The 16180-nt window shown below is 35.1% G+C and overlaps 1 protein-coding gene across 1 annotated transcript; it reads left to right on the top strand.

Annotated features, from left to right (window-relative positions):
• The first annotated feature begins 3884 nt into the window (after positions 1 to 3884).
• On the top strand, positions 3885 to 15534 carry LOC126673819 (serrate RNA effector molecule). The gene is made up of 12 exons (XM_050368121.2): positions 3885 to 4505; positions 6465 to 6586; positions 8260 to 8317; positions 11217 to 11291; positions 11512 to 11586; positions 11660 to 11707; positions 11811 to 11879; positions 11981 to 12784; positions 12870 to 12918; positions 14041 to 14306; positions 14402 to 14581; positions 15091 to 15534. Exons 1-12 carry the CDS (start codon positions 4006 to 4008, stop codon positions 15149 to 15151), a joined length of 2307 nt encoding a protein of 768 aa, XP_050224078.1. The 5' UTR covers positions 3885 to 4005; the 3' UTR covers positions 15152 to 15534.
• Positions 15535 to 16180: the final 646 nt, after the last annotated feature.

Genomic DNA, 16180 nt, shown 5'->3' with positions numbered 1-16180 from the left:
CCTGATGTCCCAATTTGCCCGGTTAGTTCACTATAATGCCATGTATATAGTTTAAATGAGGATAGAATCGTTATAACTTTTTCTCTTTGATTTTTGACTTCAAGAAGCACAATTATAGCAGGGGAATAAAATTTAATTAATTCTCGAAGATAAGCAATAGTGATTGAGTTACCCAGACCATGGCAATTCCAAACGAGCACTTTCATACCTAATGGTGTTTATAAAATTGTTAGATTGATCGTATTGAATTTTGCTCAGGGAAATACACTAAATTAGGTATTTTAAAACTTAAATTGATTACTTACCTTGCATTTGAGAGTATTGAGTAAGATATCGGATTAGATGATGAACTTGATGCTTGAAGTAATTTCTTTGCTATATATGGATTTAGAGATTATGGGTGTTTTTTGGACGAAATTTTTTTGATAGAGTTAACTTTAGGTGCGTAACTAACACTTAGTTTGCTTTTTGTTATTAGAATAACCTATTTAAGAAATATAACTAATGGAATCAAACTACTTATTTAAGACGGGTTCAGATCCAACTCGAAATCATTTAAATAGTATTAATTTAATCATTTAATTTATTTTTTAATTAACTTATACGAGATATAGTTAAGTATTGCAACTATACATATTTTCCAAAAATAAATTAAATTACAATTAACAAGTTACACATATTAATAGTAATTGTTAATAAATATAAATAGCAAAATTATATTTTTTTTTCTAAAATATGAGTTAAATTGAGTCGGAAATTTAGATCATTTTCTTATTTCTTTTAAAAATCATTTATAGCAATCTGATGTTATATTATTTCCCCTAGGCTAGCTCTGCATATTTTATAGTATTATGAATGATCTAATTGTTACTCCCTCCGTCCCAATAGAGTTGTCCACTTTGCCTTTATCACACAGTTTAAGAAAAGTAATTATTGTTTATGGGTTTTATAAAATTTACCTTACTTTTCTTGTCATATCCCTATTTAATATGGGGTCCACTTGCAATTTACTTTCAATTTACTCATTAGTGGATTTTTAATAGGGGTAATATAGAACAATTGAGTGTAAAAGTTAATTATTTTTGAAAGTGGACAAAAGTTTTGGGACAAATTTTTTTCTCAAAGTGGACAACTCTATTGGGACGGAGGGAGTACATTTTAGAGAAATCATACTACTGTATATTAGTGCTTCAAATCAAATTATTGTTATTGTGTGTAGAGCATCAACAAATTAAAGCCTTTAAAAAAATATAATTTTAGGTTATACAAAATGTCAAGTAATTTCATGCTATATTGTTTTCACAATATATCCGCTATTCATAAGCTAAGCGTACAGTTTTTGAATGTGGGAGTGAAATTATAGTGCCCGGTTCTTCATTAAATTGAATATACTCTGCACTTGCATATGCATTTCCGGCTATTTACAGATATGTATGCATTGTTCGTTTGAAAAAATAATTAGACTGACTCTGTTCATTACTTATCTTATAAACTTCTCAAAAACTAAAGGAGTAGTGCACACAAATTATTAACCAATTTTGGAAAATAACAACATAACCTACACTATTTAAATCAAATCACAGAGTATTATTTGGTTATATAATTACATAAAACTAGGTAACCTCTTTATCTGTTTTTCAATATTGGTTTCTTATTTAGGTGATGTAATAATCTTATAATTTTAAAAGAGACTTGTGGATCATATTACATAATCATTTCTGTAAAACAAGTGTAAAGTCAAAGATAGAATTGAAAACTTCATATAACATTGGATACTTAATAGAAGAACATCATTAATTTCAATACATTACAAATTAGCTAATTAAAACGTAACTGTAGAAATTTAGTAGAAAACAAATACTTTAAGTCATAATATAAAAACAGAAATGCATCAAAATTTAGTACGATGTAAGAATTCCATTGTTGTTGAATTCCATCCATGTTGTCAATTCACTTTCCTAAGGTTTTCTTTTTGTTAATTTGACCCAGAGAAATAATGGTTTCCATCAGTTTATATTCAGATGGAGAATCTTCACTGGTTCGCTCTCGCTTACCTTTAGGATCATTAGGAAGCACATTTGACTTATTGAATGTCGAACTGGAACTAGCAGGTGTTAACATAACAGGACGTTGATTAACAGTCATCGTGGTACCTGAAAATAGTGGCAATTTCATGGATTTGGTTTGGACAGTAAGACGTGAATTCCTATGTTCATACTTCTGCAGTCCTATTTCCGTTGCACGGAGAGAGCCATCCCATAAACAATGATTGACAACATTCGATTCCATATCCAGGAAAAGTTTGCGGCAGCCTGTTTTTTCATGCCCAAGAAGACCACAATAGAAATAAAAGATACCAACACTTTCATACTGATAATCAACTTGTGAACTTACCTCCATACCTTTTTTTTAATAGCTATGCCACACGGTAGAGACTGAAGGATATCCACATTCACTCTTGCTTTAACTATTTCCCCCTCTCGTACATTGTAGATTTCACATGCAAGGACTTGCCCTATTGTTTTTGCAATTTTAATACCGAACTGTTTGTTAACCAAAGGATTTGGAAGCCCGCGAAATCCAAAAAGGAACAAATTGAAAATCAGATGGTTTGTATGTATAACCAATTTCCCAAGGACGAAGTAGTACAAGAAATTTCCTGTATTGCCATGGGGCTCCATTCAGAACTTTGAACATTTCAAATTCATTGTTGAAAATGATTTGGAGAAGACCAGGGGGTCCCTCTCAAACAGAACATCCAGTACCCCATGCTGTTGCCATCACCGATTGAAATATATGAATTTTGATTTGCTTTTCAGTAACCACCCGACAGAATAATGATATTTGATTCACATCAGTCGTTATTGATCAGATCATCATCTTCCAATTTTAGGGTTTCAGTGTTAATTGTTTGGTTTGGAGAAATGGAATTTGTTTGGATTGAAGAGGAAGTTGCCAGTTTGGGTTATAAGAAATGAACTGATATTTTGCCATGATTAAAACTTCATTCTTTTACAGGAGAAGTGCCAAGAGTGATATACATCACGCCAATTGAGGGAAACAGTTACCTTGAATCCACGATTTCTCCATAACACCATGATCTTCGAATTACAATCGTGGCTGTATTAAAATCCACCGGTTTCTTCAAATAGCAAACGTGGCGACAGTAAAAACACCGGTATTCACGGAATTAGAAGCACTGTTGTTGTTGATGGTGAGGAGAGGACCCCGACAGTTTCTGAGACGCCGTCAGTTTCAATAATAGTAAAATTAGGTTATTATCTTCTTCTCTTTAAACACTGTTGGTATAATTTTGGTATATTATTAGTTTAATTTTTAGTATATAATTTGATGTAATTTTGATAAATTTTTTTATATAATATCAATAAAATTTCAGTATGTTCTGATGTATATAATGTTGGTATAATATTGGTGTAATGTATGTATGTTAATATACTTTTAATTTATTAGTATACTAACATTATACCAATAGTATACAACGTATATTTGTAATTATTTTTTATTTTTTGGTAATTTTATAAATATTTTTAATTTACTAAACTTTTTATAAATTAAAAAAATCAATATATATTTTTATAATTATTTTTATTTTTTTGATAAATGTTGTAATTTCCTCTTAAAATTTAGTTTATTCTTTCAAATTTAAATTAATAATTTTAAAGCGAATCAAGAGTTCTTTTTGCTACTAGCATATAGATGATCACTTTGGCAAAATAAAAAAAAAATCGATGATCATAGTTTTTCCACAATTAAATCCATAAATTTACAGTTTTTCGAAAATTACATCCATAAATATATAGTTTTTCCCTTCACATTCATTTACACGTAAAATAAATAAATAAAAATAAAGTGCATACACATACACACGTTCCTATTACATTTATCGAATTTTCAGTTTTGGCCCTCTTTTTTACATTTCCTTCTCTTTCTAGGGTTTCACTTTCTTGAAATCAATCACCACTTTCACTAGCGCCACCGCCTCTTATGGCCGAAGTCATTACCATGCCGGTCGATTCTATAGAACGCCGCGGTGGTGGCCGTGACCGAGACCGGGAACATAAGGAGAAATCTGACGATCCACAATCTTCCTCTCCGCCTCCGCCACCACCCCTGCCTCCGCAGCAGAACAATCCGAGACGGCGCGACAGAGATTCAAGAGACCGAGACCTCGATAGGCTGCCACCGCCGCAGCCAAATCGACGTGACTACTACGATAGGAATCATAATTATAATAACAATAGGTCTTCCCCTCCGCCTCCTCCACCGCATCATCATCATCCAAGGGAGAGGGATAGAGGAGAATATAACAAGAGAAGGAATAATAATAGCAGTTTGAGTCCTCCTGCTCCAGTGCCGTACAGAGATAGGAGACATTCGCCTCCACCTAGACGTTCCCCGCCGTATAAGAGGTCGAGGAGAGATGATGGAGGATATGATGGCAGAAGAGGAAGCCCTAGAGGTGGATTTGGACCTGGTGATAGAAGGTTCGTTAGTTATTAAAGCATTTATTGAAATGGTCTGTTCTTTGATTGTGAATGATGGTTTTATATTTCAGTTGATGCTACCTTTAATCATTGAAAGAAAAGTTACTTGCAAAAAGTTAGGTTTTTGTAACTGAGAGATTAGGTCTACTAGGTGTGTTTTAAGGAGATATGATAATTGTTTGCAAATGAATCCTTGTTGTCTTTGATTGTCGATGGTGGATTTCATTATTTCGTGCTGTTGAGGATTTCATTTTCGCTAGATACAAAGTAATTGAAACAAATGTATGTTTTGACAGATGAGTGGAGTTCTGTAAATCGAGTGAGTTTAGGGCTCCTCTTATGCTAGGTAGGTTTAGCTTCTGAATTCAGGGATATGAAATGCCCTCCCTTTGATCCCCGCTCAAGGATTGAGTAATGTTTACACAAATTCTGGAAAATAGGTTTATGAAGCATCTATGTTAAGTTTAGATGTCATCTTACGATTTGCAAGCTATATATACCATGATACTCAGAACACGCTTATTTTTAAACATTCTCGGTGGAGACATACCATCGAATCTTGCACAGCAGAGCAAATTCTTTTCGTTGATAGGGAATTCTCATAGGGCTTTGAGAAATTTATGGATAGTCCTTCATGGATTGAGTGATGCTCACACATAGTCTGGAAAAGAGGTTTATGCAGTATCCATGTTAAGCTTAGATGTCATCTTACTATTTGTAAGCTATATGTACAATGATGTCCAGAACGCTCTAATCTCTATGCATTCTTGGTAGAGATAATACCATCAAATCTTCCTTTGCAGGGCAATTTGTTTTTTCATTGATAGGGAATTCTCTTAGGGCTTTGAGAAGTATACAATTTTTTAAAGCTATGGAATGATCTTCAGCTGTAAACTTGGTTTCATCTAGTTATCTCGGAGCCTTAATAAATTTTTGTAATAATGACTACTGCTTTTTGGAGTACAGTATTTTGTATGGAATAGTAAAGTTCAATTCCCAGAGATCTTGGATTGATCAGCCTATAACTGTGAATAAAACCTTGTCTGTGTATGCATTGTTATTCCAAAATCAGTATTAATAACTATTTAATGCTAATTAATACCAGTTTTGGTTTCTTCGATTTTTTTTCAGTTAAAAGTAGCTGTAGTTTGTTGCCTATTTAGTAGTTAGTACTGATTTTTGTTTATCCAAGTTCTTTATATTAAATTACCTGTAGTTTATTTGTTGACTGCGCTTTTAGAATAATTTCAATCTTTGATGCTGCCATGTAGGCTCTTTGAAATCTAATTTACTCGAGAAAAAAATTATTTTGCCTTGGATTTGAATTATGGGTTGTTAATAGGGCTATTTCTATGTAACTGAAAATGGTCATATGAACAATGCATGAATTGGAATTATAGTGGCTGCCGTTTGCTCTTTGGTTCGATTTTTAGTATTTCATATTTAACTGTAGTGTCAGATTGGTTTCTGATGGGTAGTTTAACAAATTCTCTATTTGAAGTGTGTTTTATTGGAACTGAATTTAGACATGTATTTAACATTGGATAAATTGATTATTAGTAAAATTCACTGTCCTAGACATGGTGTTTACGCCAAATTAGATCTGGAACTTTTTTGTTGGTAGTAGAAAATCGTTTTTTATTTTTATTGCTGCTTTTGTGTTTGCTTTTAGTAGAATGTCTGCATGTTTGATGCTATCACACTGCTTTCGGAGAGTAATTGGTGGTACTTTATTTTGTTATGTATGTTATTGTTTTCTCTTCCATAGAACCTGTTGTCTGTTCACAGGGTATTTGCTCATCCCTATCTCTGTACCTATTCATAGTCTTTTCTTTCATTCATTTTAGCTTTATTTTCCCTTTTTCTCAGCTTTATATATCTCGTTTAATTTTTGTTTTCTAAAGAGCCCTTTTGAGCAGATTTTTCTCACTGTAATAATATGACATTTGATGGTGTTAGGTTTGGATATGATTATGGCGGTGGATATGAACGTGAGATGGGGGGCAGGCCTGGGTATCCTGAAGACCGGACTCGTGGACGGTACATGGGTCGTGGTGGTGGATATCAAAGTGGTCCCTCTGGTACACTACTTAGTGGCCTTTTTTATTTATCATTTGATTTGAATTGTGCAGCACATATGTAGAGTACTAATATTTAGATTTCTACTAACATGAATGAAAAAAAAAACTTGCATTGGAACCGCTAGTATTGATTCTATAGGCTCAGGTGACATGGGCAAAGCTGTTCTATTTTTTGTAACTTGATCTTTTAGAACATATGTGCTAATGAAAGGACCAAACTGTTTAGATTTGGAAACTTTATACAGTGAGTTGTCCCCAAAAAAATAAACTCTTTTTTTTACATGGTAAAAGGTCAATGAATGGATCGGCCTATTTAATTAACACTTCTCCTACAGAGGGTATGCAAATGTCTTTTAAAAATTGTATATTTATAAATGTGTGTGTTGTGTACAGATGTCCACCTTAATATGTGCTCCACTCTGTATTTCGCTTCTTTCCTTTCTTGCTCATCTCTGCCATAATCGTAAACAAACCAAGCAAGCACACATGAAAAGGGGAGCGCTGGAACATCCACCTTCCCTTTTCATATTGCTCCCAAAAGCACTAGTTATGCAAGATAATTAGGTTTGTCAAGTGATTTTTTTCTTTCTCTTGTTGGCTTGTTGTCTAGTATTGGTGAGGCTAATGGTTCTCAATGCATGATATCTTAATAGGTGCATATAAGATAAGATGCATCCTTGTCATTATGAGTTGCACATATTTCTCTTGCTACCTTTATGGAGATAAAAAACAAAGAAATAAAAAATTGGCCTTTACTGGACCTTAGCTTGTCTTGACTTCTAGAACTTTTTTAACGTGTATAAACTGGAAGTGTTGTTGGTCAACTATTAATCTGGTGATGCCAATGCATATCTTTGATTGGTTTTGATGGTTCATTAGAAAACTGAAGAAGAAACTTCCTTTTTTTTTTCTTTTTGTACCTGGACTTCTTTCAGCACCGCTTGTAAAACTCATGTAGTTGCATGGCTTTGGGAAGTCAGCATGGTTTGTAATATTTCCTTAAGTGATATTGTAATGCCACATTAAGCTGTCAAAGTTCCCCTTTGTATTTGCAGTTTCCAATCCGTGGCCTATCTATATAACTCTTTGTCCTCTTCTCATATTCTCTTTTAAGCAGCAACAATGCATGTAATGCGGAGAAGCTGATGTACCGCTAGTCCACCCTAGTGGTTCTAGGGCTTGATAGAAGTTGCGGTTACAGATTTTATGGTGCTTATCTTCTTTGGTAACTTCAAGTGGTAAGATTGCCAAACATTTGGAGATAGTGAAGAGTGCAGAGCAGTGCTAATATTATTACAAATCATATAGCTGTAGTTGTGGCCGTTTCATTAGAAGTTCTTGAGCCTTTTCTTTGATCACCTGTCCACAAATTTGGTAAACTATGAGCTTGCAATTTTGGGGATCTTATTATATCTGAATGCTGATCTAAATGTCGGGGTCAACTTTGTTGGACCTTTTTATAAAATTGTCTTGTATATTTGTAGGCTATTGGATTTAAAGATATATTTGTTAATTGTGATCTACTCACATGCATGTGCTTTATTCAAATCTTTTAAATTTAACTTTTAAGGTTTGTTTGGGAATAATGCCGACGTCAAGGGCAGAGTTACTTTTATCCTTGTTAACTTTTGTCCATTTCCTGTGGTCTTCTCGTAACTCATTTACTGTTACAGACTGGGATTCAGGACGTGGCAATTACATGGAAGCTTCCAACACAATGAGTACCCAAAGGTTCGTATTTTGTCATGTTTATGAACTCTAGCGCGTTACAATTGGCATATTTGACTTCTTTGTTCTGTTTTCTGCTCAACCTTTCAAGGAAGAAAAATTTGTTTTTTTTTTTTACTATCCAAACAAGATTGAGAAAGTTCACAATGATTTTGCTTCTCTTATTTTATCTTTTCTGCATTTTAATTCAAACATAATGTAAAAGCTGACTCTTATTTGGCTCATTACATCCAAGCACCAGACCTGGCTGATTTTAGCTTCCGACATAAAGGAGATTTAGTTAAGCCTTTGATTTAAATTGTAAGTCTATGGATCGGCCTAGAGGAGAGGCAAGATTTCATCACCTGCAACTACAGTTACATGCAGGTGTTGAGATTTTGTTGTAGATAAAATTAATGAGAAAACCTATAGATGTTAGCCTGACATTTTGGAATTCATTAAGCATCTCAACATGTGTAATAGTATTATATGGAATGATGGACTCAAAGCTGATGAAAGCATCACATATCATGAATAGGATCTTGTCATGCCGGGAAACCATCTCGATTTCATTTGTTGCTCCCTTTCGTCGAGTGACCAATTTTTGAATGCGGTATTGTGTTTGAAAGAAAGACCAACTTCCTATTTTTTATAACTGAAAATTTGATGATTTCTTATTCCAAACTCCTCTTTAAATAGAGAAGAATCCTTTTACATCAGTAATCTAAAAGAGTCATATTCTAAAGAATCCTTTCCTAATTACTACAGATAATCTAAAAGTGTATTATTCTAATTTAAAATATCTACGTCCTAAATGAGCCTCAGACTTATAATAATTTGCTAATTAGTAAATAGGATAACATATTTCTTTAAGCTAAAAGATAGGAACTTTGTTGTTACAGCTGTTAGCTGTCCACAACATTACTCCCTTCCTCAATGAAGAGCTTGTCCTCAAGCTCGAACCAATCTAGCGGTCGGAGTGGGAGGTTTCCTCTTCCTCTGAGTCGTATAATAAGAGGCAGGAAAGTCTTTTGCACTTATGTACTGATGAGTAAAGTTCGTCACAGTTAAAACATTGTCCTCTTGCACTTCGTTTGACATCTCAGCTTAGACCAAACACTTAATTGATGATGCAACAGTTCCACTTCCTAAATTGGAAGCTGATTCAGAACAGTTGACTTGTGTTTTTTGTTCTTGGCTGCATGCCAGAGTAGGGTTGCTCCTAACTGTTTTGAGCTTGTCAAGGTTGGTGCTACACTGAATCCTTGATTCAGCTGTATTGTTCTCTCAATAGGTTGTGCTAGATTCATTGCACTAACCAGTTTTGGTGGAGATTGCATTTCCTCATCCATCTGTAAGGTTTCATTTAGTCCCGCTGTAATCAAATCCACTTGTTGCTCTGGATGAACAAAAGTAGCTTCAGCCAACAAGGTCCGAAATTGGCACCAGTACTCCTTTACAGTTCCTGTTTGTTTGAGGTTAACCAATTCGCTTAATGAATTGCTGCTCAGAGGAAGCCCAAAATGCAGCAATTAGTAGTTTTTAAATTGAGCCCATGTAAGTGTTGGTTCCTCCTGCTCGATCCAATAGTACCATAGTTACACCTCATCCATCATGTGGAATGCTGCCAGCCCTGCCCTTTCCCTTTCTTGTGTAATTTGATTATTAAAAAATTTGTTCACAGTGATATAACCAGTCTAAAGGATCCTCCCCTCCATCATATCAAGCTTGGAGTATCTTGGAGCAATTGATGCTCCAAAATGGGTTGCTAGCTGTTTTGCTCCGCCTATCTCTTTGATATTACAACCTGAGCTAGTCTCACTATTCTGCCCCTTTTCTTTGGATGAAATTTGTAATTTCATCATGTGTTGTATTGCTTTAATACTCTCACGTAATTCACAAATCTCCGAACTCTCTTTCTGATTAGATTCCACCATTCTCCGATCTAAATCCTCGATTTTGGTTGATCAGCCATGACGACCAACTCTGATACCAAGTTGTTATGATCCTGCGAATAGGATCTCGTCATGGGTCTGTTCTCCGGGAAACCTTTTCGATTTTCTTTGTTGCTCTCTTTCATTGAGCGACCTGTTTTCGAATACCAGTAATGGTCTTTGAACGAGACAACAACTCCCTATTTTTTATAACTCAAAATTCGATTAAATAGAGAAGAATCCTTTTATAATACGTACTCGAGAAGATTCCTATTGAATGCTTTTCTAATTACTGTAGATAATTTAAAAGAGTCATATTCTAATAGAAAGCATCTGCCGCTTAAATAATTCCGAGACTTATAATTATTTGCTAATTAATAGAAATAGGATAACAAAATTTTTTTAAGCTGAAGGATAGGAACTTGGTTGTTACAGGTGTTAGCTGTCCACAACAGCATGGGCATTTTAAAGAGAACTCGAATGAATTGAGTTATTATAAATTACGGATTCACATAAGACCTCAGACTAGCTATTAATGATTTAGTTTTGATTGTCATGTAAATGACATTCTAGAATCCTAGAGCGTTTTCTTTGATATCTTGAATAAACCTATTGACACACGTTGACCATGATTTTATGTTTTTGGTTCAAGTTTTGTTATTCTGGAGTTTTCTTATCATCTGATTCAGTATCTGATAACATGCCTGGTTTCTGAAACACCTAGTTGTTTTTATTTAGATTGATCCACTTGTTATTGTAACTTTGTTTTTATTTAGATTGATCCACTTGTTATTGTAACTTGAAATTCCTTAATATTTAAACACTTATATTTTATTGGTCATTACTACTGGAATTTTGTGTTCTCTCTCTTTTTATGCTCACAATGATGCATATGTCCAGTTCATTTTTGATTGTATGATGAAGTGCACATTCTTTTATGAATTGGATTGTTCTCTCAACCAATCTGACACTGTCAAGTAATTTTTCAGAGAAGGCCTAATGTCATACAAGCAATTCATTCAGGAGCTCGAAGATGACGTTCTTCCAGCTGAAGCTGAGCGCAGGTATAGAATAGGAGTATTTGGGTCTGAATTCTCTATGTTCAGGAATGGTGGTAAATGGAGGGTGAGGGGAAAATGGAAGAAAGTAGTCATGCCAACTACAAACTTTTTTTCTTTCAATTACTCCTTTTCCTATCTTTCATAAACCAAGGCTAAAGTTGAATGATGACATCAATTCACAACTGGGAAAATGTGAAAGTGATCCTGGCCTTTGATTATGCAGATATCAAGAATACAAGTCAGAGTACATTTCTACCCAAAAAAGAGTTTTTTTTGAGGCTCATAAAGATGAGGAATGGTAATGTTCATCTCATATATATTATTTGGTTTCCACTAACCACATTGGTCTAACTGAACTTGTACACATGTAGGTTGAAGGACAAATATCATCCAACCAATTTGGTCGCCGTCATAGATAGGTACTTCTGTCTTGCATACTCTCTAGTTTCTTTTTTCGTTTCCATTATCAGTTTCTGTGCAACTCTGAAAACCAAACCTCTGGCTTTGAAATGATTTATATAGGAGGAGTGAAGTGGCACGGAAGGTTGCCAAGGATTTTATGCTCGACTTGCAAAGTGGAGCCTTAGACTTGTAAGATAGAAGATTTCTTCTGCAATTAATTTTGTTTAGTTGAATCTTTATGAAATATTATGGTTCTTTGGATCCTAACTTACTTTTCATTTTTTTTTCAGAGGTCCTGGTGTCAATGCCCAATCTACTAATAAATCAGGACAAACAAGTGAACCAAATTCTGATGATGAAGCAGACACCAGTGGCAAAAGAAGACGGCATGGGCGTGGACCAGCTAAGGATAATGATCTTCTTTCAGCTGCTCCAAAGGCCCACCCAGTTAGCTCAGAGCCCAGAAGAGTTCAAATTGATGTTGAACAAGCCCAGGCCCTGGTCCGCAAACTTGACTCTGAGAAAGGAATAGAAGAAAATATTTTAGCTGGTTCAGATAATGAGAAAATGAATAGAGAAAAGCCTCATAGCAGCACCAGTGGACCTGTTATCATCATACGTGGCTTAACGTCTGTCAAGGGCCTGGAGGGCATTGAACTGTTGGATACATTTATTACTTACCTTTGGCGTGTCCATGGTTTGGATTATTATGGAATGGTTGAAACTGCTGATGCTAAGGGTCTCAGGTATGTCAGAGCAGAGGGGAAAAGTTCTGATGTGAATAGTAGTGGGCTGGAGTGGGAAAAGAAGCTGGATTCACATTGGCAAGAAAGGTTGAGGAGCCAAGATCCTTTGGAAATTATGGCTGCTAAGGAGAAACTAGATGCTACAGCTGTTGAGTCTTTGGATCCCTATGTACGGAAGATACGGGATGAGAAATATGGATGGAAGTATGGTTGTGGAGCTAAGGGGTGCACAAAGCTCTTCCATGCTTCTGAGTTTGTACAGAAGCATCTCAAACTGAAACACCCTGAGCTTGTGATGGAGCTGACATCCAAAGTCCGGGAAGATCTGTATTTCCAGAATTACATGAAGTACTGTAATTTGACATAATGTCTTTTACTTGTTGATGCCAATCTTATATAATCTTTTAACAAAATGCTGGACTTATATTTGCAGTGATCCAGAAGCACCCGGTGGCACACCTATTATGCAGCAGCCTTTACCGGTATGCTTTATCAGTCAGTCTAGGCTAGTGATTGAACTGCTATATGCATATCATATAGAGAGTTTTGTCTGAGTTGAACTTCCTTTTCATTATTCACTTGTTCTGAGAAAAAGCTAAATTTTTTACAGTTCGCTGAATTATTATTGTCAGCTGTTCTTGTCATTGTGCCTGCATGTACATTTCATTCTGCTCCTAGATACGTTGCATTTAGTAGGGTGTGCCATAGTAGGCAGCACGGAGCATTATGTCATTGTGCTTCAAAAGTAAATAATTGGAAGTCAAAAAGTTGCATTGTCTCAAGAATTCTTTTGCTTTTCTCCAGTTTTTCTGAATTTATGCTGGGTAGTATGCTTGATATGAAAGATGGAAACAAGATCTTTGATGAGATAAAATATCTGAATAAGGATTTCAAAAGTTTCTATTCCAAGATGTATAGATCGTTCCTGCGTACACATTAGTTTGTATTTACTGACTTCAATTTGCATATGCTCATACTTTGTATTTAGTTGGATATCAGTCTCACTGATATTAACTTGCTTTCATCTATCCTTAGCTGGTACCCTTGTTTTCTAAAGTAAGTCTTTCCACAAGTATTTACTTCTGAAGCATGTTTAATGTCAAAGATTATTGCTTCCCTTTGCAATATTGAGTGAAAGATTATTTTTTACTAATTCTTGTCTGACAAGGTTAATGGTAGCTGTATGGCAGCTTGAAATATGTATCTTCAAGATAAAAGTGCAATGAACATATTGCTAGCTAGTATTCCCATTGAGTATATTGGTTATTGTCTTTCACAGGCATATCATCTGCAAGTTTTGGCAATGGATTTTCCGTTAAGCATATAATCAGCAATATTTTGCAATGCTAGATGTATTTTTTTTTCTTTACATGTTTTTATGCAATGTTCCTCAGCTCTCTTTCATAGTCATTTTAATATTATGAGAACTGTGGGATTCTCTTCAGGTAAACTGAACAGCCTTGTTTATATTCTGAAATTTTTAAACAATGTGTCATAAGAATTTTTTGTTTGTTGCATTTTGGTGATGTTTCTTGTGATAATGATGGTTGTCTTGTTAGTCTTTGTTGATTTTGGAATCTGCATTGATTGTATTTTCTTTTCAGAAAGATAAGCCACAAAGACGTAAGTTAGGTCCAGACAATCGATTAAAGGATGAAAGGGGCGGACGTAGAGAGCATGACGGTCGAATAAATGGGAGCGAAAGATATGAAAGGTCTGAAAACCCACAGTCAGGTGACAATGATGGACCTGATGGAGGGAATCGCGACGACCCCATGTATGACAATTTTAGTGGTCAAGGCATTCATGTACCTTCTTTTGGCTCAGATATACCTCCTCCGCCAGTACTGATGCCTGTACCGGGTGCTGGGTAGGTTATAAACATGCTATAAAATTTATTTTTTGATGTATATACTTTCTGAATATTCTAGTTTTTATCTGCTGACATCATGCTCTAATCAACAGTCCACTAGGGCCTTTTGTTCCTGCTCCACCTGAAGTTGCTATGCGGATGTTCAGAGAACAGGGTGGTCCTCCTCCATTTGAAGGTGGTGGTAGAAATGGGAGGCCTGGGCCCCAGATAAGTGGACCGGCTCCAATTCTTCTCTCTCCAGCATTTCGACAGGATCCTCGTCGAATACGCAGGTAATTTCTATCGGACACCCCTTTTGGCCAAGTTGTTGTTTTGTGTGGTATGACATATTTCCTCACATGGTGTGTTTTCACGTATGATTTTAACTGTAGTCAATGATGATGTTTTTAGTGTCTTCCTAACAATTTGCTATCTGGAAAAAGGAAAGCTTTTCATTTTTGCTCTTTATGGAGGGTGGGCTTTGCCCAAATGTTTGAATTCTGTTAAGTAGGATTTTTTGACTGTTGGAATTAAACCAGAGTTGTACTTAGCGAGGTTGATTCCTATCTCTAGGATGACTTTCTGATATACCTCTTGTATTTTATATCAGATCTTTGATTATGACATCGAGAAGCTATGTAATTTTGTGCTAGATGTTGGCTTTGTCGAGTGACTTGGTCTTTTTTCTGTTGGTGGTGAATGTAATTTGTGTAGTATGACAAGTAAAGCTTTCATGATTCACTTGCTGATTAATTGCATGTTCAAAATGTAAAACTCAAAAGAGCCTTGAAAATTTGTGCAGTTATCAAGATTTAGATGCACCGGACGATGAGGTGACGGTGATAGATTATAGAAGTTTGTAGGTGTCGGAGTCAGAAGAGCAGTAAGATTTGGCGTTTCTTTTCGGTGGAGGGGAAGATTAGCTTGTAATGTTGTAGCGTAATCCAACCATGGAAGCGATCACCTTGTACGTAAATTACTTTGCTGCTGAGCATTGGCTAGTAGCTGTAATGTAGCATTGGCTGCTGCTGTGATAGATACACTGCAGATTGTGAGTGGTCCTGATTCATTTGACCTTGACTGAAAGCTTAATGATGTATTTAGGGGTTGGAAAATAGAATGTTTAGACAAAAATGTGCTTGTAAAACGGACTCGTGTGGAAAGCAGATTTGAGATGACTGTCAATTCGTTTCTTTGAATTGTTTAGTATTCTTTGTTGATAATAAAAGACGATAAGACCTTCCAAGTGGTGCAATGTTCTACTGCTAATTCAAAGTGTTTCAGGATCAGGCTCATTGTTTCTCTAAAGATGGTGAAATCTATATACTATATTATTAAAGGATAATCTTCCGGCTTAGTCACGACCTTCCAATTCCATTTTTGATGCCCTTGGATTTGAGATTATTCCATTTATCTGACATGTAATTGTTTAGTTTCAATCTGCCTTTTTGTTTTGAGGAATTTGCACTTTTTTATTTTATTCGTAATATTAACCTTGTTTTTGAAAAGTTATCTTATTAGCATTATTAGTCTTTATTCAATTTCAATGAGATCTTTTAGCAAATTTTCTCTAATTTTTCAATAATTCTTTTAATATTTTTAATCCACAACACAAACAATAAAATATAGGGCTTTTTATGCTAAATACGACATTTGGCAGAGTCTTTACTTTTATACAGCCCATTTTATTTTTTACTTTTCCCACCATCTTATTTTATAATTATAACCTAACATCTTAAAATTATATCTTTTATACGATTTTCCTTTCTGCTTTCAAATTAAGTTATTTTCTTCATATTCTACCATCCTCTGCTCTTTATTCTTTTTCATGGTCGCCGCTCTTCATTACGTCACAGTGCCGCTCCGTTGCCGCCTTCATCCTCGTTCTTCTG

This window comes from Mercurialis annua, linkage group LG3 (genome assembly GCF_937616625.2).
Source record: "Mercurialis annua linkage group LG3, ddMerAnnu1.2, whole genome shotgun sequence".
NCBI lineage: Eukaryota > Viridiplantae > Streptophyta > Magnoliopsida > Malpighiales > Euphorbiaceae > Mercurialis > Mercurialis annua.
This window is presented reverse-complemented; position numbering and strand designations above follow the sequence as displayed.

Bases quoted from the DNA above. Each gene is read 5' to 3' on its own strand.
- LOC126673819 (XM_050368121.2), top strand. From the start codon at position 4,006: ATGGCCGAAGTCATTACCATGCCGGTCGATTCTATAGAACGCCGCGGT. The intron at 11,708-11,810 runs GTACTTCTGTCT...TGATTTATATAG, and splicing joins TTGGTCGCCGTCATAGATAG to GAGGAGTGAAGTGGCACGGA. The intron at 14,307-14,401 runs GTAGGTTATAAA...TCTAATCAACAG, and splicing joins ATGCCTGTACCGGGTGCTGG to TCCACTAGGGCCTTTTGTTC.